Below are 26,717 nucleotides of genomic sequence, written 5' to 3'. Positions count from 1 at the left end.
CGCTCCGTCCAATTCGCACTGCGTTTCTGAATGGTGATGAGAATCATGGATATCCAAAATGGCTGACGCATTTCGAGGACTAGCCTCTTCCTCAAAGGCTCTAAGGAAGAGGCTAGTCCTCGAAACAGGTCAGCCATTTTTAATGTTGGAGGTAATGCACAAGGCTGGTGCGCCCTCTGTTTTGTTTTTCTCTATTTTTGTCCACTCTCTGGATATTTTCTCTTTTTGGACCATTCTCTTGAAACCTAGAGATGGTTGTGTGGGAATATCCCAGTAGACCAGAAGTTTTTGAAATACTCAGACCAGCCTGTCTGGCACCAACAATCATGTCATGTTCAAAGTCATATAAATCCCCTTTCTTCCCCATTCTGATCCTCAGTTTGAACTTCACCAAGTCATCTTCACCACATCTAGATGCCTAAATGCATTGAGTTGTTGCCAAATGATTGGCTGATTAACAATTTGTGTTACCAAGCAATTGAACAGGTGTACCTAATAAAGTGGTCAGTGAGTGTATACAGCAGTTTCTATATATGTTTCTTTGTATAGTTTGTAATTATAAATATGCTTGGGAGAAATTATTGTTTGTGAGTTGGCTGACTCATTAGAAGCAGTACACTCTTCGCGGTTGATTTACTAAAGGCAAATTGGCTATTCGCTTTGTTACAGAAGTTGCACTTTGCAAGCAAATTACCCCAGAGCTGAGTGAATGACTGTTTTACAAGTAAAAATTTGTTTTTTTTTATTTCCTTGCACTTGATTGGGTATTCTTTGAAAAGTGAAATTGTACCACATTTACTAAGCCATGTAGAAAATTATCTTGCAAAGTGAACAGCCTATTTGCCTTTAGTAAATTAACACCTGTGTGTAGCTGATATCTTATCTCTGCCGTACATTTGTGATTTAAGCCAACCATAGATGGATCAAACTTCAGCAAATTTGGCAGGAACTGGCTGAAATGCAATCTGTCTATGGACAGGCTGGTTGTACTGAAGTTGATCTATTGACTGAGTTCAATACAACCAGCCTGTCATTTTTTATGCCCGATCACTGCCGGCGGATATAGCCACCAGCAGTGATAATTGTATTCTGCCAATAGGGAAGACTCCTTGCGCTCCCCGCTGGCAGAACACAATAGTACTGCTTGAGGGATTACCCCATCAACACTGTGTTGATAGGGGAACTGAGTGATTTTCTTTCCTTCAACCTGATCTTTCCTATATAGGTGTATTTGACCTGCAGCTGACCTAAGCTGTAGGAAGCAATTTTAAGAAGATTGTGCAGTTCCATTGACTTGTACAGGGTGGAAAGAAATTGTGATGTGAACAAATGCCTGTGTATACAGGCCTTATTTTTTAATACATTTCAGACGTTATTTCTTGTGGACTTGGGGTAGATGAAACATTTCTGGAGTTTCAGGTGTCAACTTCTAACCTTGCAGACATTTGCTGAAAATGAAATATATGCCTCATTTTTGGGGTTTTGGAGAAAATCAGAGAAAAGGTGAGCTAGGAGGGCAGCTATCACTGCATCAGTGCACCTAAACTGCTGCACAAAGGAATTAGGGAAGACACTACTGAAAGATACCACACATCCAGTGCTAAATAAGATAACCTGTGGCCATTTGCATTAAAGTGATTCTAAAGGTTTATTTTTTTTAAGAAAAAATAACAAACGTGTTTATACTTACCCACTGTGTGCAGTGGTTTTGCACACAGCAGCCTTGGGTCCCCCACTGGCTCCCCTGGCCCCTCCCTCCTGTCAAGTGCCCCCACAGCAAGCAACTTACTATGGGGGCACCCGCTGCTCTGTGTGCACATTCACATACAGAGCCGTGGCTCGGCCCCACCCCCTCTCTCTTTTCATTGGCTCACTGGTTGTGATTGACAGCAGTGAGAGCCAATGGCTCCCACTTCTGTCTCAGCCAATGAGAAGATGGAGTCCCGGGATAGCCAAGACTCCAGTGCACACCTCTGGATTGAGAGGGGGCTTAAGTGAGTATTAGGGGGGCTGGGGGAGCTGCTGCACATAGAAGGTTTTTTTACCTTCATGCATAGAATGCATGAAGATAAAAAACCTTGAGCCTTTAGAACCACTTTAAGAGTATATTCCTTTGACATAAAACAACAAATTTACTTCAGAACTCTATAAATGATTTCATTTTGCTAGACACAATCTATACTACATCATATTTCCAAAGCTGAAACAAACATAAGCTCTGCCATTTATGTATTCTTACCTAATGTTTTTATAGGAATAGAAAAATTAGAGTCGGTATACTGTCCTTTAAAATTTGTAGCTCTAAATTTAAATCTATGGGAGAAAAAAGCAGAATATTAATACAAGTGGTAACAAATGATACAAAAACATATATAGATTGTTTTCCACCCAGCACTGAATTAGCAGAATTTACACAATACCAATTTAAAATATTTCTGCTGGCCTTATTCAAATAACGCTTCACGTTTTTAGCTTAGTTTACACCATCTTTAGGGGTACATAAACAACTTTAGCTTGTTAGCAGACCTGTTCATAATTTTAGCAACAACAGATGCCTAATGGCATGTACACGCGATCAGAAAATCGTACAAAATTTCTGTACCAGAAACATTTGGCCACTTTCTGATCTTTAGTATAGTACTTTCGATGGCCATTTCTGACTTTTTGGATTACAAAAACTGAGGGTGTAAGGCTAGAAAATTGTTATCGTATGTGAACACAACATCCGATTTTCGTGTACAGTAATCATATGGAAATAATAGAATAGAAAAAAATGCACATAAGCAGAAGCATAGAATGACTCTAGGCTTCCTCTTCTACTTCACTAGTACGTAGCTACGTTTGCTTATGCTTGCCTTTGTTGGCCGTGAATTTTCTTACAAATCAATACCATTCTGACTACATCATGATGCGCATTTTCGTGGAAAATCAGATGATCGGTCGTCTGATTTTCTCATAGTGTGTACTAGGCTTTAGGCCAAAGATATAAATTACAGCTGAATAAAGATGGCATTGATGCATATTATTGTGCTGTATATCCCTGTGGATGCTGCATGCCTAAACTAGCAAACATTGATTGTGTCTGCACAGAATTCTTAAACCTGAGCCTGAGTTGGATGTGAATGTATATGGCTGGTAACAATAGCAGAGCAGTTGTAGGATTGTTGGACTTTACAGTCAGGGCAACCACACACAAGGGATTGTGATCATTTTCAAATTAACAGAAAACATGGCATCTGGCCTTAAATCAGCAAAACACTGAATTATTCTAGGCAATGCAACAAGTTGTAGAACTATATATGAAATGTTGTAATTATTGATATCTATTCACTGAAAGATTTTTGCCACCACTTCCCTGATTTATGATTTATATGTTCAACAGTGTGGCTGTATAGAATACTTCATGGCACACAACTATCTATCACAGCCAATTTGTTTGTTGTGGGTGAGCAGCCTTGCTGATGTGGCTAGATAGGAAGCTATTAATTGGAACACAATGGGATGGGGAAGTTCCCCAGGGATGTTTCACTGAAGAGGTGTTAAGTTATCAATCCTTCACTAATTCACATACAGTGAAGCTACTATCAAAGACTGACTTTATTTACCAAACCAGCTGCTTTTAAATGAGTGAGTCAATTAGCTTCTGTAGGCTGGCTTTTCTATGCTTCTAAAAGTAATTGAAAGCCATTAATTACATCTAATGCATATGCTATATACTGCTTTTATAATTTACTACAATGCCTAAAGCATTTATATATTTTATATAAGACAAATATTATGCATTTAATAATTTATTAAAGTAAGCAACCATAAAAAATGCTTAGGTTTAGTATCTCATGATACCTTTAAATAAAAACACTGCTAGACAAACTCAACAGCAAGTTTGCAAAAAACAAAAAAAAAAATTTAATATACAGTATCATGACTATATAAACATACATATACTGTCTTCTTGGTTTTAGGGGTCCATTACAAAACTCCTGTAGCAAGCAGGTATTGTCAGCTCCAATGACATATACTTCCTGCTTGCTGAAGAATCTGCTTGTCCCATCAGGACATGGTGGATTTGGAAAGCCTTCATTTGTAAAATATGGTCTTGGTTTTTGGAAATAGGCTTCATGCCACTTGGTGATATTCCCATCGTGTTGAGCTGTAATGTAAAGCACACGGGAATGTCAGATGAATTCATAAAACAAATAACTGAATGCACCAAGAGAATATTTTAATCTCATAGAATTATGTGACACGTGCTAAAACAGTATAGAGATTTTGCTCTACAGTGAATGACCACCCTGGTGGTCTTAATGTTTTATAGCTGGCCAACTTCCAATGATAAAATCACAGCAATTACACTGTAGAAATACATATCACAACACATGTGAATCTCTGTTTTTTTTATACATCAGCATATGGTATACATATAGATAACAAATAATATTAGATATTTATTTACAGCCAAAATTGATAGAAAGTGTAATAGCAGGTTTGTGCTGCTGTCTATAACCTTATTTTGATTATTTAGTCCTTATTCCTATTCTTATGACACCAGAAAGAGGGGAACATATTTCACTCTGACAGGAAGACGTAAACATTTAAATACCTATTAGCATAAAAGCATTTTCTTTAACAGTCTACATTGAAGGGGCTTCCCATTACTGCTTGTCCATAATAACACCCATTTGGAAAAAGATTTTCGTCAAAATCTCTCTATGGATTCTCCGGAAGTGATAAAAACTTGACTTTTCCAACCCTTATCCAAAAAAAAAAAAACAAGGCTTGGTCTGGAGTGGGCTTTAAATTATGATCATTTTAATAATGCCCTAAAATGCAAATATTTTGTTTTTTATATTGCTTATGCGATATTTTACTAGAGTTTTTTTAGTTAATTAAAATGTTTTTTTTAAAATGCTATGCGGTATCCTACCACATACTCGAATGCAGTAAGATACCACTTAATGAATGAGCCCATTGTCTACAGCAAGGGTCGGCAACCCATCGACCGGTCGACTGCGGGGAGCCGACAGGTCGTTCATGACCACTGCTCTGCCTCCCCCCAGCCTCTCATGTTACCTGCAGAGAAGAGAGCAGGAGGTAGCATAGTGCTGGATGGAGGGTGGGGCTTGGCAGCTCCCTACTTCCACCCAGCACTGTGTTGTCTTCTGACCTCCGCTCTGCTCTACACACACTGACAGGTAGGAAGTGCAACCTGTGTGTGTGAAATGAAGGGTACACAAGAGATACTGTGGGGAGGGGGGCTTAGGAGACACTGTGAGAGGGGGACACAGGAGACTCTGTGGGAGGGGGACACAGGAGACACTGTGGGGGGTCTTAGGAGACACTGAGGAAGGGGGGACACAGGAGACTCTGTGGGAGGAGGGACACAGGAGATTCTGTGGGAGGGGGGCTAGGGAGACTCTGAGGGAGGGGGGTTAGGAGACACTGTAGGGAGCTTAAGAGACACTGTGGGATGGGGCCTTAGCAGACCCTGTGGGAGGGGGACACAGGAGACTCTGTGGGGAGGGTTAGGAGACACTGTGGGAGAGTGGGGGCTTAGGATACTCTGTGGGGGGGCAGAGTAAACTACAGTGGGGGGTATTTATGATTACAAAAGGACAGGGAACACTGATTTGGGGGATGGGGAGACAGAGGACACAGCGATGGGGCAGGGTAGAGGACACTAAACAGTGGGGGGGGGGGTGATGTGAAGGGGGGCAAAGGACACTGGTTTTGGGGGGAGTGCAGGACACTACTGGGGGGAAAGGGGACAGAGGATACAACAGTGGGGAATGTGGTGTGAAGGGGGGAGAGGACACTACTGTGGGTGGGAGGGGGCAAAAGACACAGCATTGGGGGTACAGGACACTAATGTGGGGGGGAGGGGGCAGAGGACACTACAGTGGGGAGTGATGAAAAGGGGGCAGAGGACACTGCATTGGGGGGTACAGGACAGTACAGAGGGGGTATGCTATAGAGGAGGGCAGAGGACACTGCTGTGGGGGGTACAGGACACTACTGGGAGAAGAGGGGGGAAAAGGACACAGCATTGGGGGGTAGAAGACCCCCCAATGCAGTGTCCTCTGTCCCTTTTCATCACCCCCCCACTGTAGTGTCCTCTGCCCCCCCACAGTACAGGGCATTACAGTGGGGGTGATATAAAGAGGGACAGAGGACACTACTGTACTTCCCCTCCCTTCTAGATTGTAAGCTCGAAAGAGCAGGGCCCTCGAACCCCTCGTGTATTGTATTATTTCTGTCCTGTCTCATGTTCTGTCCCCTGCTATTGTACAGCATTGAACAAACCCTTTGGCGCTATATAAATACTATATAATAATAATAATGATTTTTTTTTAAGGACACCGCCTAGAACCCCCCAGGGGATCTTTGCTTTACTCCATGTTGTCCAGGTAGACCTCAACCTCTGAAATGTTGGCTACCCCTGGTCTATAGGTTTATAGTGTATCAGCTTAAGTACTCTTATGAAACACAAAGCCTTAAATAAATCAGGAGCACTGCTCTTTGAGATTCTGGAAACTGTGTTAGCACACTTCCACTTACCCAAGCAAACCCAACTTAGATATGTACATAGCACCTATAAACCAGTACTGTTATTTTGGGTATAGATGGCAAGGATACCAGTATATGGGAGCTTCTGATAGTAACAAACAATAATCATAATTTCAAATGTTTATTCAGACTACATCTGCACTCTTATAATTTCATGTAATATAGTAGCAGTATAAGGCATTTTAAACATATTTTACATGCATTATCACATATCTCTATGAATGTTTTGCAGGACCTGTACCTAAGATGCAGCAAAGGGGATTTTATCTGTATGCACTGCACTAAAACAGAGAAATGTGAATGTAGCCAGAAAACAATGTTAACTTACCTGGCAATTTTCCAACCCAATAGAGTAAAGTTGAGATGGGTAATAAGGTTAATCTATTTCTTATATTGGTTGTGCATTATATTTTTAATTTAGATATATCTATCAAAGGCAAAACTTGTTTTTTTTCTTGTTATAAAAGAAACAGAGGTTCCAAAAAATTATATATTTTAATAAAAAATAAAGGCCAGTCAATAGCAAAGGTAGATAGCACATTATCTGCACACATTTCTCAAATCTGTGTTCATTTGGATAAAAATCAGTAGGGAGTTGAGTTCTCAGTTACAATTTATCACAAAACCATGACCTGTATTCCTCAATGGTAAAACAGAGGGCAAGTTTAAGTTTTTAGAGATTAACACATTTTTGCTTGTTTTTCTTAATTGCTAAGGGATTCTGATATTTCAAAATGATTTACAGGCTCCCAAGTGATGAGCTTAGAATTTCTAGAGATTGATTTTTTTTATGTAACAGCTTGAATGCATTTGCATTGCTGAATTTAGTCACAAATGTCCAGAACAGAACAGGGAAGAGAGAATCAAAATAAGAAAAAAGTTAGGCTTTGTGCCTCCTTCATAACCTGCTCCCAAAGGTAAGAGCCAACAAGTACCAAATATATATACAGCACTAGACCTTAATCACCCCAACTAGCTGTGAATTTTTCTTCTGACTAGTAGGATTTTTTTTATAAGCATATTTACAGTGAAGGTTCCATTCTCATGTTAGGGGAGAACTGACCTTTAAGATGTATACTGGAATATCTCTGTCACCAGTTACAAGTACTACTGCGGCATGCAAATGCTTGTATTGTTCATCTGACAGCTCCTGTAATACCACATTATTCCAAGTAAAGCTTAGATCAGTTGCAAAGTTCAGCAATGTATAACCAGTTCTGGTTTTGCTTACTTTGTTCAGATTGAAAATTAATCACTTAACATGAACAAAAACATTTAAAGTAGAGAATTTACTGACCCAAAGACATCATATTTATTTTGCTTCACTTTTTCACCCTCTAGGTCACTATCTCAATGTTATTTTTAGTACCAGGGCAATATAGCTGGATGTCAGCTAATGCGAGGTCAGGGGACTTTGGAAACAGATAGATCCCTTCAATTCAAAATTAAAAGATGATTGTCAAACTGGACAGAAACCTAATACAAATCCAAAGTCAAGGCTGAGATGAAACGCAAAGAAGACTAAATCACTCCACAATTAGGGATAGATTTCTTATTAGGCACATGAAAACACTAGCCCTGAGGCTTAAAGTATATTATTGGAAGCATCGGAAATTATGTTTATGTGAGTCTTATGACAGCTAACTTATTAATAATGAAGAAATATCATGGTTTATTGTTTCATCTTGGATAAGGACCCCAAAGAGTCTAGATACTTTTATGACTCATCAAAGCTTTGTAATAAGGTAGGGTTTAAGTATTATTAATATGTGCAGTAAACCATAGCAACCTATTAGCTTTCAGTATACCAAAGTAATTTTGCCAATTACTGATGGTGTTTACAATGCCCTATCAAACATGTCTCATTTTATCTCTATCACTAGCTTACAGGCAATCCCCTTATTTTTGGTACAGGGATAGACAATTTGCCTAGCAGAAATTATTTGCACATATATGGATTTGACTTGGAATCTACAAATTTGACCCCTGAATTCATATGGGGAAATCAGCTGAACTGCATTTTGAATTACTTGCTCAATATGAAGAGTGTTTTCCTAACTTCAGCCTCGATTCGTATCTTGGAAGCTTTCTATTGGCATTATAGCTCGCTTCAGTGTATTCATAATAACAAATGTGTATTTAGCTTCTCTATTTCTTTCTCGAGCTGATGACTGTTGACTAACTGTATTGACTTTTCTGTATTTTATTAAAAAGTTTGCTTTTGTTCTGTTTAGCAAAACATTTTTAAGCTTGGCGCACTTGACGCCTCTATTCATTCCTGCCTTTTTAACCTATTTACATGAGACATTGTTAGCTAGCAGCTGGAAACATCTGGAGCTTGTGAGTTCCAAATATCAGTCATCAGCCAAAGATCCAAAAACTATAATTATGGGACCTTGAAAACATCAACCACAAAGCAGCATAGCATATTACATACAAGTATTTAGTCTAGTTTTATTATTTTTTTAAGTAGTGAGAAATGTGCAAATAGACTAACGTGAGGAAACAGCTTCTTACCTCCACTTTCTGAAACAAGAATCTGAATTTTTTTAATTGGTCCATTAACATCACTGAAGTAGCATATTGGCATTTTAACAGTAATGGTTGTTGATGTAACCACAACACTCCCGCTTGAGTCATAAATGGGCACAGGTTTCATTATGGGATGAGGTGGTTCTGCCAGCAAAAAACAATGATATACTGTAAAATAATGAATACAATTTGCTTTTTTGAAGGAAACATGCATCTAGCTATTATTATTTTTTATCTTTTAAACACTTGTACAATTGAGCGATATATCCAAATGTTAAAGTATATCCAAACCCAAGAATAACAATGCACTATATTGCAGCCTGCAAATACTTAAATGTAGTGGCTGCATTACTTTACTTTTTTATGGCTCTTTATCCATTATTTTCACCTGGTAATCAGTAACACTCCCTGTCTTAAGGTGACAACACTTAAGGCTGGTATACACGGACCAAAAATTGGCCGGTTCGGCAGGAACCAGACACATTTTGCTCCGTGTGAACCGCTGTCTGTTCCTCAGAAGCTGATCTAATGATCAGCTTCTGTCAAATGGTCCTGCAGGAAAACCAGCATTTGATCAGCATTTGCATCCAATGGCTGCAGCACTGATCTGTGTATTCTGACAGATATAACAAAAGGCTTTCAACTGTATATTTCACAGACCAAAACAGAACAAGTAAGGTAGGATCAATGTTTGGGTTTACATACATTTTAACAGTTTTGATGGCATGGGTGATTGAGTAAGAGTAATAACAGCTGCCCTTTTGAGCTACTTGACCAATCACATATCTAAATATTTGTTCTTTTTATCTGTGAAGAAAGTGAATTATGTTTAAACTGTCTGATCCTCTATTTCTGTGGGTATTTTGGGGTAAACTAACAAAGGGTGGTGCCTACAAAAAACCTGCACCAGTTTTCTAAACTTAGAAAACAAAGCAGATGCTGCTGCTGATTGGCTCAGGAAGCTTAGTCAATTCCCCTGTATATGGCCAAATAAAATATGACTGAAGGAATTTGGATCATTATTTTCTCAGATAAATGCAAATATGTCTGCCCTTCTGTTACTTTATCATTATACACTACAGCTTGATTGTTAACATATTTGTATTATATGCATATGGTACCGCTGCAATGTATATCTAAATATATAATTTCTATACTAATGCTCTATTCACTTTACTGCAGTACCGTATCGCACAAAACTGTGGTTATTGCTTATGAATGGCCTTGAAATAAATCTTGGTTTTGGACTACAACACACATTAGTTTCTATGCACCACAACATCCAGATGTGAACCATCTGTGTGTTGTGGTTTGCTGCATTAAAAAGAAAATTTTGCAGATCCATTAAAACCTGTATGGTGGTGTTTGCGGTCTGCTCAAAAAATGAGCAGCCTTAGCGCAAAGCCCATTAATAATGTATCCCAATTCAGCAGAGATATTGAGTTGGCTCTTTGGCTGCCCACAGGTGAGTCTTTTTTTTTTCATCCAATGTTGGAACAAAAATACTTACCCTGTTCCCCCATCCACACATTTATCCCCTCTGAGACATTGTATTCTGACAGTTGGGAAACTCCCCTGCCATCAGAATGTGGAGATGAGTGCCACAATGGCCAGACTGAACTTCAAACCATGAATGGCCAGCTTTAGTCATTTTATTTTTTACAGATCCATAATCTCAAAGAAGAAAATAAAATCAGTTTTGGCTCTGCACATTGGAATCCTCTGCCCTATTTATTCTATTGTGCTAGATGAGAATTCTCTGTACTGCCCCAAAGCAGCCAATCTAGTTTAAATCTGTTCTGGAAAAATGCAAATTGTGGAATATAAGTTTGATTCTAATTTATTTTTATTTAGCAGATGTTGATAAACAATGTTGATGGTGTCTTAAGAAGCTCATAGACAATAAAGTAAATCTGTCAGGGGAAACAGAGGAAATTAGCTAATACTATAGTTAGGCTACTACCACATAGTTACATAGTTAATCTGGTTGAAAAAAAAATCTAGTTCAACCAATACAAAAAACATCAAAAGTCAGATGGGCAGTTTTGTAGAACAGATCTACAAATTACTAGTTTCAGTGATGCAGCTAGCAATTTATTTCCTAGAGTTACAAGCAATACTGCTAAAGCACTGAGTTGTGCTGTGCTATAAATCTCTATTCTTCACCGATTCGAGCAACACTCCATAGGGATGCATTAAGAACAATTGTTGCCAGCAGTTTTGCCATTACCACAAAACAGTTCTTGATTGTGGGGCAACAGAGAAAATAAGTACTTGAAAAATGTCACAGTTAACAAACCCATCAAAAATCATTATTTTTTTGTGAGAAATTGAAGTATAAAATGTCGAGGGTTGTTACTATTTTCCTTAATTTTATTTATTTCCCTTTATATGGTCACTGCCCAATCCTACCAGATTTGGTCCCAGATCTGACATGTTCAAGTACCTTCAGACCTTAGTTAACACTGAGATGTCAGTGGAAAAATCTGTCAGCAGGGTTGGATTTTGCTAGCTAAGAGATTAGTGTTCCTCCAAAATGGGAGTGTCTGCTGAGTGACAGACTCAAAATAAGAACATATCAACTATTAATTTGTGCCATGATTACATACTTTATAACTGCACTCAAAGCCTCCCCCCACCAATTTAAAAACCTCACCAATTTCACATTAATCCCACTCAACTATTCCCATACATTGCTAAAACCTCCATTATTTGCAAGCCATAACAAACAAGACTGTAACCCAAACTGAGGTTGACTGTGAAGACTGTTTTCTATAACTGTTACAGAAAATATTAATTGTATTGTAATACATATAGTAATCTGCAAAACATTTCATATGCATTATATAAAAATGTCTAAAAAAGGTTCAGCTTTAGACTTAGCTGCACTTTAGTTCAGCTGATTCCTTCCCTAAAAATATTTTTTCCAACAATTAAAGTGACCACATTTTTGCATTTCAGCTTTTGGGAAGCAATGTATAAAACAGTGAACGGTACCTTTTACATCCATAGTAACTCTCATTTGGATTTTTGGTCCTGCTCCAGCACCATTGACTGCATATATCTACAATGTAAACATGAAAATAATGTAAAATATTCTAGTCTGTAAGCAAATGCTCAAAATGCACTATCCACATGATTTTTATATGTTACAAAAAGTGCTTGTAAAAAATATATATAAACAGAGAGGTCAAGAAGGGTTGTACATAACCATGGATGCATATGGACCCTTTTCTAGAAGGTATGCATTTCTGATCACGTGGGCACACAAACAAGGCTATGTGGTCATTTTTGAAGCAAGTTAGATGTGGTTTAGGAATTACTTGGATTTTGTTAAAATACATTAACCAGACTGTTAGGCATACTGTATTTAAAAAGCTGTGAATGTGACATGTACCAAATATTTACCACATGTGAATCTTCCTGGTGAATGAATAACCACCTGTAAATGGTGACTGTCACATTCACTACTTTACAAATATGCCCCGAATGTCTGTACAAGCATATATCCACTTTGAGGCTGAACCTCTATTAATAAATTTTATAAAAGTGAAATGTGAACATCGCTATATTATCAACATAAGGGATCTTTTTAAAACCAAGAAACTGTATTTTCAGAAGGAAACATCACAGAGTTCCTTTCAATGATTACTGTACTATAATCAGTAAGTCCTCACACTTATGTTATATGTATAGCCGCCTTTAAGTCCTTCAATAATAGCAGTTACAGATGCTTCATCTCGTCTAATGATACTTAGATTGCGAATATGGGTCTTTGACGGATCATCTTCTTTGTATACAACTGCTTGAAACATTTGAATATTTCCATTAGGCTCTGATGGTGGAATAAAGGTCATCTGAACTTTGGTCACTTCATTTGGTATCTTTTCAATTGTTATGTTCTTAGGAGGATCGTTTGGCACTAAAACAAAATAGTAACACAGTCATTGTTGTATTATACTATTTAATTACTAAAACAAATATAATACATATCCATTTCTTACGATGCACAGCATATAGATAGCACTCAATAGAAAAAAACACACAGCTTTGTGCATTACCTTTAAAAGAGTTTATTAGAAAATATAGTTGTGAAAAACATACTCACAGAAGCCAAAAAGGCTCAAGGGGTACAAAGACCTCAAAACTGACAATGGAAACAGGATGTGTGAGTGGCCTGGACTTCACTAACTGGCAAGCAAACAAGCTAATACAATGACTGAAGAAGAGGGTCTCACCCTTGAAACTTGTCAGATCAATTGCCTACTGGTGAGTGAGGTCCAGGCCATACAGAGCACATCTTGTTTCCATTTTCTGTTTTGGGGTCTTTGTACCAGTTGAGGTGTTTAGCCTTTTTGGCTTCTATGAGTATGTTTTTGGCATTTAAATATTCTAATAAGCTCTGTAAAAATAATGCACCTTTTTAAACTGTTCATTATAGAAATAACTCCAGTCTGAAGAGGGCAGCATACCTGAGGATAACCTGACTACTATTGCTACTTTATGTCTACTTTGGAGGACTTTCACTATGGCCCCTAAGTCTGATGTACAGTATATACAGTATTCTGCACCTGTTCCTTTAATGTTAGCACTCATTTACATCCAAATATCTTTGTGTTAATTTTCAGTGTATTTGAACTGCTTATACATTATTGGCAATGGAGATGTCAACAGGTCAGCATATAGTGTAGATGACACACATTTAGATTACTATAGGCTTAATTCACAAACCTGGTTTTCTCTTGTTCTGATACTATATCCTCCATACCAGGGGCGGACTGACTATTTGGAAACTCGGGCACTGTGCGAGGGCCCGGGGTCAGTAGGGGGCCCCATGAGATGCCCCTGGTACCTTTTTCATAGGCTTTTTTGAGTTTGGGCAAGGACACAGGGGCCCCATGATCCCCTATTGCCCGGGGGCCCCATGAATTGCTCCATACCAAACCATATTTACTTCTTCACTCTCAGATCTTAATTCAAAAACATGCATAACACACTTTGTTTAATCAGCTCTGTAAGTGTATTTTACCACTGCTAGTGTGATTATGTTCCTTTTGTTTTTGTTTTTTCAATTTGCTATTATAAAAAAAAATGTAAAAGTCAATTCACAAAGTTAACCACACAGATTACACTCCTTAAAATAACACTGCCTCAGGATGGTGATAACTGAGAGTTTCAACAGTTGTCTATGGAGGAGAGAAGAACAAGGAACCATTTGAGGGGGCGCTAAAATATTAATTTATGGGAAAATAGGAATTTTAACAGATAAATAATAACTTTACATGACAAAATAAAGATGATACATCCTGGTGACATTTATGTTTGTGAATTGAACAATTTTGGAAGATAAAATAAGTAGTGTTATAAAAACCCATCCATGTTTGTGAATCAAGCCTGTTTTGTGAATATATTCCTTGGCCTGTGATGGGACATTGTGTTACAGATAAAACCTTTTTTTAACATCACTCATGCTCTGAATACTTTTGTTTATATTTATTAGTATATCTTTTTGTTTTTGATAGGATGTAGGAGTGTTAAAAACCTTGTTAGGTTATAACAGCTGTTTATTTTCCCAATGGGAAGATTCACCCTCTCTACGCGACTCTGTTTGTGAGTGGGGCCAATGATCAGAAACCCAAAATGTTGCAGGTGTCGCCAATATAAGAATATAGAATGTCCTTCAAAAGGGACACCTGCTGCAGTGACAACTGTCTGAGAAGGGATTTCCCTTTACTTTGAAGAAGTTTCCTCTCGTGTCTTGTTGTGTCTCTAGGACAGAAAGTGAAATAAGACAACAAAAACAAAAACTTGACATGGATTTTAATTATTTCCTACCATTAATCAAACATTAATCAAACATTAAACATTTGGGCTTAAAATATACTTGAAAATGTGATCATTTAAATATTTAAATGTAAAATTAAAGGGAATTTTAGACAAAAATGAATTCAGATGTTTCTAATAGTTCTTGCAGACTCCCACTCAATCTACTGGGTTTATTTGTTATGGAAAATTCACCCTGAGTACTAGGAAAACCGCTATTATAACAAGAAGACTAAAAATCCAAGGGGTGGTGACATTGAGATGGGATCTGTAGTGCGGAGTTCGCACAGCTAGATTTCTTAACCACTTCCAGTCTGGACACTTTTCCCCCCTTCCTGTCCAGGCCAATTTTCAGCTTTCAGTGCTATCACACTTTGAATGACAATCGTGCGGTCATGCAACACTGTACCCATATGAATTTTTTAGCATTTTTTTTAGACAGATAAAGCTTTATTTTGGTGGTATATATTCACCACTGGGATTTTTTTTTTTTTGCTATGTAAATGAAAAAGTCCAAAAATTTTGAAAAAAAGTGTTTTTCTTATATAATTTTGCAAATAAATAATATTTCATTATAAATCTTGGCCAAAATGTATTCCATTATCTTTTTAGTAAATAAAAAAAAAATAACCCAAATCAGTTTATAACCAAAAATTATAAATTTTTGAACTTTTTTTTACATTTTTATTTTTTTTTTTATATTATTATTTGTTTTTTTTGTTTTTTTACATACTGTCACCCTAGCAGTACAGTGTCACCATGGTGACACTGTACTACTTGTGGGGGGTGATGAAATTTTTTTTTTTTTTCACACTCATTGCTTTTACACCCATAAAGGCTGTAAAAGCAATCATTTCTCCTTCTCTCTGGCTGCATTCTTGCAGCCATTGAGAACTACTGTGTGAGCTGTGATTGGTCACAGCTTGTCACATGGTACAAGGCTGTTGTGAATAGCCTTGTACCAAGTGACCTCTGTGATCATTCACAGATTTCACACATAGTAAGCAATGATGTCAGAATTGACATCTTGCTTACTACTCTGCATGTGATCACTGATTGGCCAATCAGTGATCACATGATCGGGATCTCGCACAGAGGTCCCGTACGATGATTGGTGTTCCACTGTGTCTGGAGGACACAACGGGCACCGGATCATGGTTCTGCGCGCTCCCAGGGAGCTCGCACAAGCAGGGGGCAGGGAGGCCGTTTATAAACGGCCACCCGACCCTGCACTGCCACCGTCCGGCCATTTATATACAACGGCCGGACAGGAGGTAGTTAAACATCCAAAAAAAATGGATCAGGCTTTTCGTATGGCTTACTTTTTACCACATCTATCGACCCCTTAATTACTTTTTTCTTGTATGAAAGAGCACTCAATAGCCATATTTTTTGGGTACATAAGGGGGGAATGGTCAATGTAAAAAAGTTATGGCTTAACTGTTATCCATTTGAAATATATGTAGTAATAATAAAGTATAAATTGAGTATATCAGAAGTACAGTCATGGCTAAATGTATTGGCACCCCTGCATTTCTGTCACATAATGCGCCACTTCACACAGAAAATTGTTGCAATTACAAATGTTTAGGCATTAGGTCTCCATCAGAGGTCATACAGCAAAACAATGACCCAAAGCACATGTCAAAAAGCACTCAAAATGGTTTCAGACAAAACCCTGGAGAGTACTAAACTGGCCAGCAATGAGTCCAAATCTCAATCCCACAGAGCACCTGTGGAGAGATCTCAAAAGAGCAGTTGGAAAAAGGTACCCTTCCAGTCTGAGAGACCTGGAGCTGCTGGCAAAAGAGTGGTCCAGAATTCCAGTACAGAGGTGTAAGAAACTCATTGATGGTTACAGGAAGAGATTGATTTCATTTATTTTATCCAAGGGGTGTGCTACCAAATATTAGACTGAGGGTGGAAATAATTTTGTCCAGTGTATTTTTGGGGTTTTGCATGGAATGTGTCAGATTTGGCTTTTTGTTTCTCCTTTTTTTGTGTCATACCAATACAAACAATAGAAATAAACATGAGAGTGCATGAAACATTTGTAATTGCAACAATTTTCTGGGTGAAGTGGCACATTATCTGACAAAAATATCGGGGTGCCAATATTTTTGTCGATGACTGTACTTCTGATGTACTTAATTTATCCTTTATTATTACTACTGCATATATTGCAAATGGATAATAGTTAAGCTATAACTCTTTTGCATTGACCATTCTCCGTTATGAACCCAAAAATTATGGCTATTGAATGCTCTTTCATGCAAAAAAGAACCATTGAGGGGTCAGTAGATGTAATTAAGGTAAATCATAGGTGAAGTCTGATCTATTTTTTTTTTTTTATATTTTTTTAAATCTAGCATGAATCTATCTGTGAATTCCTCACCACAAATCCCATCTCTGTGTTAACACCCCTTGGATTTTTAGACTTTTTGTTATAATAGGTGTGTTCCCCGTACCCGTATAAATAAACCCAGTAGATTGAGTGGCAGTCTCAAAGAGAGATTAGAAACAGTTTTAACTCTCCAGCATCTATATTAGTTTTTGTGTAAAATTATCTTTCAAATTATCACATTTTAAAGTACATTTAAAGCCCAAATGTTTTTTTTTATAATTGTGGATAATAGTAGGAAAAAATTTAAATCCATGTCAAGTTTTTGTTTTTGTTGTCTTATTTCACTTTCTGTCCTAGAGACACAACAAGACACGAGAGGAAACATCTTCAATGTAAAGGGAAATCCCTTCTCAGACAGTTGTCACTGCAGCAGGTGTCCCTTTTGAAGGACATTCTATATTTTTGTATTGTCAACACCTGCAGCATTTTGAGTTTCTGATCATTGGCCCCACTGACAAGTAGAGTTGAGTAGTAAGGGTGAATCTTCCCATTGGGAAAATAGACAGCTGTTCTAAGCTAACAAGGTTTTTAACACTCCTAAATCCTATCAAAAACAAAAAGAAATACTAATAAAAATGAACAAAAGTATTCAGAGCATGAGTGATGTTAAAAACAAGTTTTATCTGTAGCATAATTTACAGTCACAGGCCAAGGAAAATATTCATACAACATACTGCCAATACATTTGGCCATGACTGTATGCAATCATCAAAGGTGTTGTAATAGCCAGGGGCGGACTGACCATTTGGAAACTCGGGCACTGCCCGAGGGCCCAGGGTCAGTAGGGGGCCCCATGAGATGCCCCTGGTACTTTTTTCATAGGCTTTTTTGAGTTTGGGCAAGGACACAGGGGCCCCATGATCCCCTATTGCCCAGGGGCCCCATGAGTTGTCAGTCTGCCCCTGGTAATAGCTTTTATTTTAAAGGGAAATAGAAGACATACCTGCCTCAAGAGTGGTAGCAATCACAGCATCACTGGACTTCCCCTCGGTGAAAGCTGATTCTAGATCTCCAGTAAAGGCTATAATTATTATAGAGTAGCTTGTAAATGGCTTCAGGCCTGTCACCTCAATACTTTTACTTTCATTACTCCACCGTACAAACTCTTTCCTGTAGTCTGCACCATTAACCTGCAAGCAAATACGTTTTTGTTACTTTTGGTGTACAGTACATAACATACAATTAAGGCATGAAATACAGAAGCAAGTTTTTGTGCACTCATAAAGGGGAACACTAGGGAATTTGCTACTTTTTTCAATAAAGATCAAACTATTCTGTTATTAACCCTCCTCCACCTCCATTCTACAATATATCAGCCAACAAACACATTAGAACTGAGCCAGTGCTGCAAGTGCAATTGACCAAAAAACAAAGTGGCCCTGCTTCTCATAACAGCAGCCTATGGAACAAAGCTTTTCTACATCTCTGTTACCCAATAAGACATTCAGGAATGTACAGTAAAGAGGGGGATGACTTACCTTATTGTTCGATTTATCAGTTTAGTTTAAAAAAAAGTTCTGATTTCTTTGACCAGTAGAAACCCTTATTTAAGAAAATGGCTCATTTAGGGTAACATTTTAGAAAAAGGGAAGTTTTGTAAGTTAAAAAAAAATGTGATGGACGGTTTATTCCTAACTGGAAGCCCAAAAAAATCATACATTTTTCCCATATACTGATAGAGATGTTTGTTTATTCACCAGGGTGCAGTTTTGGCATGAGGCATGACACTTTTCTTTTGCTATGGCAGGGAAGCCATGGGTAAATTGACAAATATGGCTACTACCACATACATAGATAATTGTAAACTACACAGAAAACCATGGTTTTAGTACATGAACACATATCATTAATATAACATTAACCTCCCTAGCGGTCTGATTATGTCCATACTTCTGTGCTCAAAGCGGTACATTTTTTTGCATGGAAATATGTATTTTTTTTATTGTAGGCCTGTAATTTTTAGGAATAACTCACTGAAATCTGTCCGAACAAGAGTCTAGTAAACATCCCGGGTATGTTACAATTTGAAACACGAAATCATAAATTATAATTTAATAAATAATCATAAAAAATAATAATATAATAATAAATTTAATTCAATAATATAATCAAACCAAAAACACTGAAATTTGAAATATAGCGCCAAGTTCGCACATCACTGAGCAAAGTCGCAAAATCGTTTTCAGTGTCTGATGACGAATTTCCCCACAAATCATTATCACTCAATTCTGCAAGTGGTTCTAATTTACTATCGCTGTTCTCTAGCTGGTCTAAAACTGCTTTTGACCTAAAGGGACGCTTTTTGGACGCCATGGACATTTCTCAGTTTCCAGGAAGAAAGAACAGTAAAAACGCAGGCAGGGCACAGGACAAAGCACTCGGGACAAAATGTATGTGAAATGGTTTGATACAGTAATGTTTTACTATGTGATCTTAGTGTATTTAGTGAATGTCACTTTTTGTAATTTTCAGATTTCCTGCCGTTCCGTCCCTGTACGTCCCGAAGCTCGCAGGGCATGGAACCCAGATGACAGATGCCGGCATCCGCCGGATTACATTCCCGGGGACACTGCAGGAGGGACATCGTGGGAGCGCAGGACAAGGTAAGGGAAGACAGATCCCGGAGCAGCGCCGCATGTTAAGCCCGAGTGTAGCTCGGGGTTACCGCTTGTAGTGCTGAAACTTTACCCCGAGCTACACTCGGGAATACCGCCAGGGAGGTTAAGCTGATCTCTTTCATATGTTTGCCCTTTTCAGTTGTTGCTGGTTTGCTAGGCAGCTATGTACGTTTTCACCAAATAAAAAGTCATTTGTATCCATATTAATAACACTGAGCAAAATATTCAGTTGTGCTCAAACGTTTGCATACCCTGGCAGGAATCGTGAAATTGATATTAAAATAACACTGATCATGTCAATGACTGTCTTTTATTTAAGGATAGTGATCATATGAAGCCATTTATTATCACATAGTTGTTTTGCTCCTTTTTTAAACCATAATGATAACAGAAATAATCCAAATGGCCATGATCAAAAGTTTACATACCCTGGAATGTTTGTCCTTGGTACAGACACACAAGGTGACACACATGGGTTAAAATAGCATTTAAATTAAATTTAAAATTATTTTCAAAATGTTTTGAAGGATCACAAAAGGACGATACTTGAATATAAAAGAGATGCATGGTCAAGTTGCCAGAAAGAAGCCTTTACTGCACCAATGCCGCAAAAAAGCTTGGTAAAGTTTGCCAAGATCTTGTCGGGTATATTGTAATCAGACTTTTTTGTGGCATTGGCACAGTAAAGGCTTCTTTCTGGCAACTCGACCATGCAGTCCGTTTTTGTTCAAGTATTGTCATATTGTGCTCCTTCAAAGCAACCACACTGTCTTTTTCCAGAGCAGCCTAAGGAGGTGACCTGCGTGTTTTTCTTTGCATTCCAAACAATTCTTTTGGCAGTTGTGACTGCAATCTTTCTTGGTCAACCCGAACTTCGCTTATATCAGGAGATCTCCAAATTTTCAACTTTTTAATAAGTGATTGAACAGTACTGGCTGGCATATTCAAGGATATGGATATCTTTTTAAATCTTTTTCCATATTTATAAAGTTCCTTAACCTTGTTATGCAGGTCTTTTGACAGTTCTTTTTCTGACCCCAATTTAAAAAGCCACAGATGTGGAAAAGTAACCTTTAATTGCCATTTTACCCTGTGTGTGTGTCACCTTGCATGCCTGTACCAAGGTCAAACATTTGAGGATGTGTAAACTTTTGATCAGGGCCATTTTGGTGATTTCTGTTATCATTATGCTTTAAAAAGGAGCCAAACAGCTATGTGATAATAAATGGCTTCATATGATCACTATCCTTAAATAAAAGACAGTTTTTGGCATGAACAGTCATATTTTCAATCCCAAAACGTCACAATTTCTGCCAGGGTATGTAAACTTTTAAACACAACAGTATGTAATGATCTAATATAGCTGGTTAAAAATTCTTTATTTAAAAAAGTAACTCTATGTAGTATATGTAAAGAATACCAGTATATATAGTAATACACTGTGCTGCATTAAGAATGGCGATACCACCCAGACAGGATAACACAGTTAAGGCCGCCTTGCATATATGTATGTGGGAGGTATGTCAGAATGGTAAAATAGAAATCACTCTAACTGCTCTAAACAAATCCCATATTCCCCCGTAGGTCTCTGTTTTTACAATATTGTTTCAATGTGTATTTTTATAAGTAGATTAGGTGGTTGTACAGTAGTTTTCCTCTGGGGGGAAAGTGTGTATTAAGTGCAGCTGCCAAGGTATTAAGTTTGTTCTTCCTTGACAGATGTGCTGTGTTATCCCAAGTCCCATCCAGTCTTTTCTGTGCTTTTTGATGTACTAAACAGACGCTGACTTTAATCTGATGTCTTGTAGTGTCAACCTTCTTATTATAATTACAACCAAAATGTTATGTTTGTATTATTCACAGTCAGGTCTTGTATGAGATAATCTTAACAGATTTTCTTCTATGATAAAAAAAAAAATAAACTGTCTGCGGTCTACCTTTTAAATGAAAAACAGTTTGTGTTAAGACCAAGTTCTAATCCTGATTTATGGTTTCCTGTAAAATACTAAACAAATCCCTAAAGCTGCTGACCTGAGAATGTAGGTGCTAATAAGTATGTAATGGTGTACTGCGCAGGAAGAGTATGGAATCTGGGATCTTAAAAGGTGCATTGCTCCCCAGAGTACTCCTGGAGACATGCTGTTTCTTTAGTGCAGCCCGATACACTGCGCTCATAATGTTCTACATCCCAACAAAGTTGATTTTCCAAAGGATTTGAGAATGTTCACACAATAAAATATGTGAAGATTTGCATTCAGTTATCCAATCACATGAAAAGAAAATCCCTGTGTACTTACTATATCCGCATATGACTGGATACTTGAACTGAATATTCACACTATTTATTGTGTGAACATTCCGAAATTCTTTAGTAAGTCAGCCTCACTGTGTTTGTATATCCTCAATCAATAAAGTGATATTAAACCAACTGTTTTTTCAGCACTTGAGTGTGCAGCTTTTTTATCTTGTCATCTTTGCCTATGTTCCAGTTTAACCACTTGCTGACCCGCCACTTTACATATACTGCAGCTACAAGCACCGCAACGTACTGGTACGTGCCTGTCTCCAGGTTTCGGGTGTGCGTGTGCCACCCTCCCCCACCCACTTCGCTGTGATTTGACACAGTGAGAGTTTGTCAACAGACCCTGGCCAATGATTCGTGGCTGGGACCTGCTGATCAGCTGTGTCGAATCACACAGAGGGAAGGACCACTGAACAGAGGGAAAAATCACTTTTCTTCTTTTCCCTGCTAAAGAAAAGAAACAAATCAATGTTTAGTGAAAAGCAGTACACACATTAACACCTGTTAGGCACACAATTAACACCTTGATTGCCCTTGGATGTTAACCCCTTCCCAGCCAGTGTCATTAAAACAGTGACAGTGTATATTATTAGCACTGATCACTGTATTAGTGTAACTGGAGATGTCTGTGTCATTAAGTCAGTTCCCCCAAAGTGTCAGTTATTGTCAGATTGCCTTCCGCATTATCACAGTCTCACTATAGGTCGCTGATCACCGCCATTACTAGTATAAAAAAAAAGAAAGAAAGAAAAATTACAGTATATACACCATCATTTGTAGAGGCTATGACTTTCACCAAATCAATTAATAAACACATAATGGGATTTTTTTACCCCACATTTTTGCAGAACATATTTTAGCTTAAATTTATGAAGAAATTAGAATTTTTTTTTTTTTACTGAACATGTTTTATAGCAGAAAGTAAAAATCTTTTTTTGTTTATATAATAAAAAATAGAAAAAAATTCAGTGATTATCACAATACCACATAAAGGAATCTTTATTTGTGTAAAAAAATTATATAAATTTCATTGGGTACAATATGCCATGACTGCACCATTGTCAGTTAAAATAGCAGTGCAGTGCAGTGCCATATAGCAAAAAATAGCCTGGTCATGCAAAGGGTCTTTTCTTCTCTGATCTTCCTCTTGTTCAAATGCCCATGCTGATAAGACAGACTGAACCATGCCATTCTGCACATGGTCAGTTTAGTATATATTGCTCGAAAGGGTTTTTTTTTATTCTTAGGAGAGTGCATGTGATTAGCACAGGGTCAATAAGCACTGTCCAGACGGAGGTCAGGGGATTTCCATTCTCCTAGAGAAAACTCCTTCTACAAGCTTTAACCAGTGCTCAGCTGAAGTCACAAGGCTGCTCTAATTGCTGATGAGAAAAGGTTTTAGCAGTTTATATTTACTAAAATAATTGCATTTCCATGTTGTGTGTACTGTGGGAGACCAGATATAGTGAAAGCAGGGTCTTGGCTTTAGTAACACTTTAACAACATTCAGCAATAATCATCACACCCAGTAAGAGGCCAAAACAAAAGACAGTTTACAAAAGTTACCTTAAATACAGCATTATTCATGAATCTAGAATGATCAATGTTGTACTACTAGTCAATTGGTAAAAGTAGCCTCACATGACATGTTTCGTGTGTTGTTTCCTCAGGAGTAGGGTGACAATATATTTTGCATCAGTGAGGGAGGTGCACAAGGTGAACTGTGAAAGTAGAGATACAATAGCCATGCAGATGAATTATCACAGACTTGGATTGGTCCCCCTTTGTATACATGCTAATGTAATGATGTGATAATTTCTTCACCCATTTTCCAGCTTGTACTTCTGTTATGCAGTGTTTGTTTTGCCCTTTTCCAATATGGCTGCTATGCTCTCAGGGCACTGAGGATGAGGTCATCAGAGAGAGCACTTATGGAAAAGAGGGGGGTGTGGATTTCCGGAGAGAGAGAACTCAGACTGTAAGTGTTGACATGCAGAAAAGACTGTTAATGCTTTAATGTTCCTGTTTGGAAGATACTTTATATTGGATGGTTCACTGAATGGGATTTCTTCAATACATGGACTTTCATATACAATGCTGTGTGAATTACTGTCTATGTGGACGATACATTTCTCAATTGGGATTTCACTTGTTATCCACCTGCCCCAATTGAGTGGAGGCACTAGCGCTTGTTAGAGATCTTGTCCTGATCACACAGATTATAAGGATTCTGCTCCTAAATACTATACAGGTGACACCATCATAGCCCAGAGTGTAAAAATAGCGCTACATGAACTAACAGCAATCAATGGCAAACAATTTCCTCACCCTGCTCCTGAGGAAGAAACAAAAAAAAAACATGTCAAGTGAGGCCACATTTACCAACTGACCAGTAGTACAACTTCAATAATTTTGGATTCATGGATTCCTACTATTGTATCTATGGTGACTTTTTGCTTGGCCTCTTACAAGGTGTGATGAACATTGCTAATTGTTGTTGTATATCATTGGTTTAAATAATGGAAAAAAAATAACTAGGTGTGATAACCATGACAGCAAGTAAACATCAGCAGCTTTATAAGGAGTTGTAGCATGTCACCTAACTATCCCTGATGAAGTTACATTACCGGAGATGATCCGTGTGGAGAGATGCTAGGTGATGTCAGAGCTGGACAGACAACAAGGCGGTACAGTGTCATTTCTTGAGTCCTGAGTCAACTTAGCCTAAGTTGTGGATGATTGTATAAAGTGGTTTTATCTCATCTAAATGTGAGTGCAATTTTATTTAATTTATTTTAATTAAAGTATTGAACTTTTTTTTATAATTACTACACTATGGTAGTTTCTCTGTGCCTTTGAGCTTATCCTGCAGATCACTGATAGTGGTGGAGTGAAGTTCAAATCAGTTGAAAGATCACTGGGCAGAGGGGCAAAGCTGAGAGACCCAGAGGTGTATGATCAAATTATCCTCAGGAGGTGGGGGAAGTGCTTGTTTGACCTATTGGTGTTATAGGTCATCCCATGAAGGTGAGGGCACATCTAACACCTTACACTAGAAGTGGTGCACAGGGAATTGAAGAGTGTGGTGAGCACTGGAATTGCGGATTCACTTTTTTGTGGAGAATTGAAATACTAACAGCACTGGGATTCTGGGATCACTTCCCAACATATCAATTATATCACACAGACTTTCTCTCGGAGTGTGGACACTATTTGATGCACTGGAGTTATCAGCACATTTTGATCTTATTTAGTATATGCATGTCACTTTTTGTTTTGTTTTACACATATTGATATATATTTATTAGTTTGTTTACATATACAGAAGTGCAACACATTGTTTTAAATATTTGGTGGTGAACTGACACTGAAGTGTATGCAGCAGCTGCATTATATTACTGAATTGGAATTTGATTATTGGCAGCACATAAGTTAATTTTGGTTTATTAGCTACGTGTAATTTTATACATCAATAATTCATTGAGGAGCCCCACCTAAAAAGTGTGGGGTTTTTTATCTCCCGTGACTGTGTTCATCAATAGAAACACAAATCCCAGTAGCCTTGGCTGGTTTGTAAAAATATAAAAGTTTGTAAATAGGATTATAACCAACTGTATTCTAACTACTCTGTGCTCTGTGTAGCATGTCTGCATTAAACAACCTGTTTAGTCACCCATGTTGGCCGGTTGCTATTCCATAACATTTCAAATGAACTAAAGTGCTACAATCTGCCAGTGGTGTAGTGAAGGGTGTAACAAAGCAATAGCAGACCACGGGGTCTTGGAGCCCAGAAGTATGGAGGTCTCAAAGTAGATGTAATCTCTTCACATAATGTTCTTTAGGTAGAAAAATGATGTGTATTTTAGGGAATTTAGGGGTGGGGCATATTATTTATTGTTGGTGGTTAAAATTGCAAAAAATGGTGTATTATTCCTGAGTAGTATGCATTAGCACTGAAGTTTATCTTTTTTCCTTTAGGAAGGCATGCAACAGGGGGACATGTTGGTAGGGGACTACAAAAAAAGAGGAAGAACTTTTCACACTATGCCACAAAATACCCAAACAAGGACATTTATATCAGTCTACTAGCTGCTAAAGCTTTTCTGACTTTTTAGTGGTTGGGATTACATCTTTTTTTGTACATTTTTCTGGAGTTCTTTGAATTGCATATCTTGGGTGCTTTTTCTTGTGTGCTCTGCCTGTGTGCACAGATCTGTATACCCACAAATCATTTGTATCTGCCTGTAAGACCTGATTGATTTGTAGCTCTTCAGTTGTCAACACCTGTTCTACTGTTTTCTATTGAATGAGGTATTTTCCTTCTTTAATTTTGTTCTTAAAGTGGAGCTCCAGTCTCTGGTGAAAAAAAGATTAAAAAACTGTAAATGCTGACTTTTAAAAAACAGCCACTTACCTGTCCTAGGATCCAGCAGTGTCCACACCGAGGCCTGGTTCACAGACTGTCCTGTGTCTC

General features: G+C 37.9%; 1 protein-coding gene across 1 annotated transcript in view; it reads right to left on the bottom strand.

Annotated features, from left to right (window-relative positions):
• PTPRQ (protein tyrosine phosphatase receptor type Q) overlaps positions 1-26,717 on the bottom strand; it is a 221,273-nt gene that overhangs the window by 75,090 nt on the left and 119,466 nt on the right. Inside the window, exons 21-26 of the mRNA XM_089652140.1 lie at positions 18,267-18,453; positions 12,774-13,018; positions 12,094-12,160; positions 9,082-9,240; positions 3,940-4,150; positions 2,240-2,313 (exon numbers count right to left, since the gene is read on the bottom strand). Coding sequence (XP_089508266.1) covers positions 2,240-2,313; positions 3,940-4,150; positions 9,082-9,240; positions 12,094-12,160; positions 12,774-13,018; positions 18,267-18,453 — 943 coding nt within the window. The remainder of the gene's footprint in view (positions 1-2,239; positions 2,314-3,939; positions 4,151-9,081; positions 9,241-12,093; positions 12,161-12,773; positions 13,019-18,266; positions 18,454-26,717) is intronic.

The sequence above is a fragment of the Staurois parvus genome, unplaced genomic scaffold, assembly GCF_062004578.1.
Source record: "Staurois parvus isolate SC_StPar_1 unplaced genomic scaffold, SC_StPar_1.0 ptg000025l, whole genome shotgun sequence".
In the NCBI taxonomy this organism is placed as follows: Eukaryota; Metazoa; Chordata; class Amphibia; order Anura; family Ranidae; genus Staurois; species Staurois parvus.
This window is presented reverse-complemented; position numbering and strand designations above follow the sequence as displayed.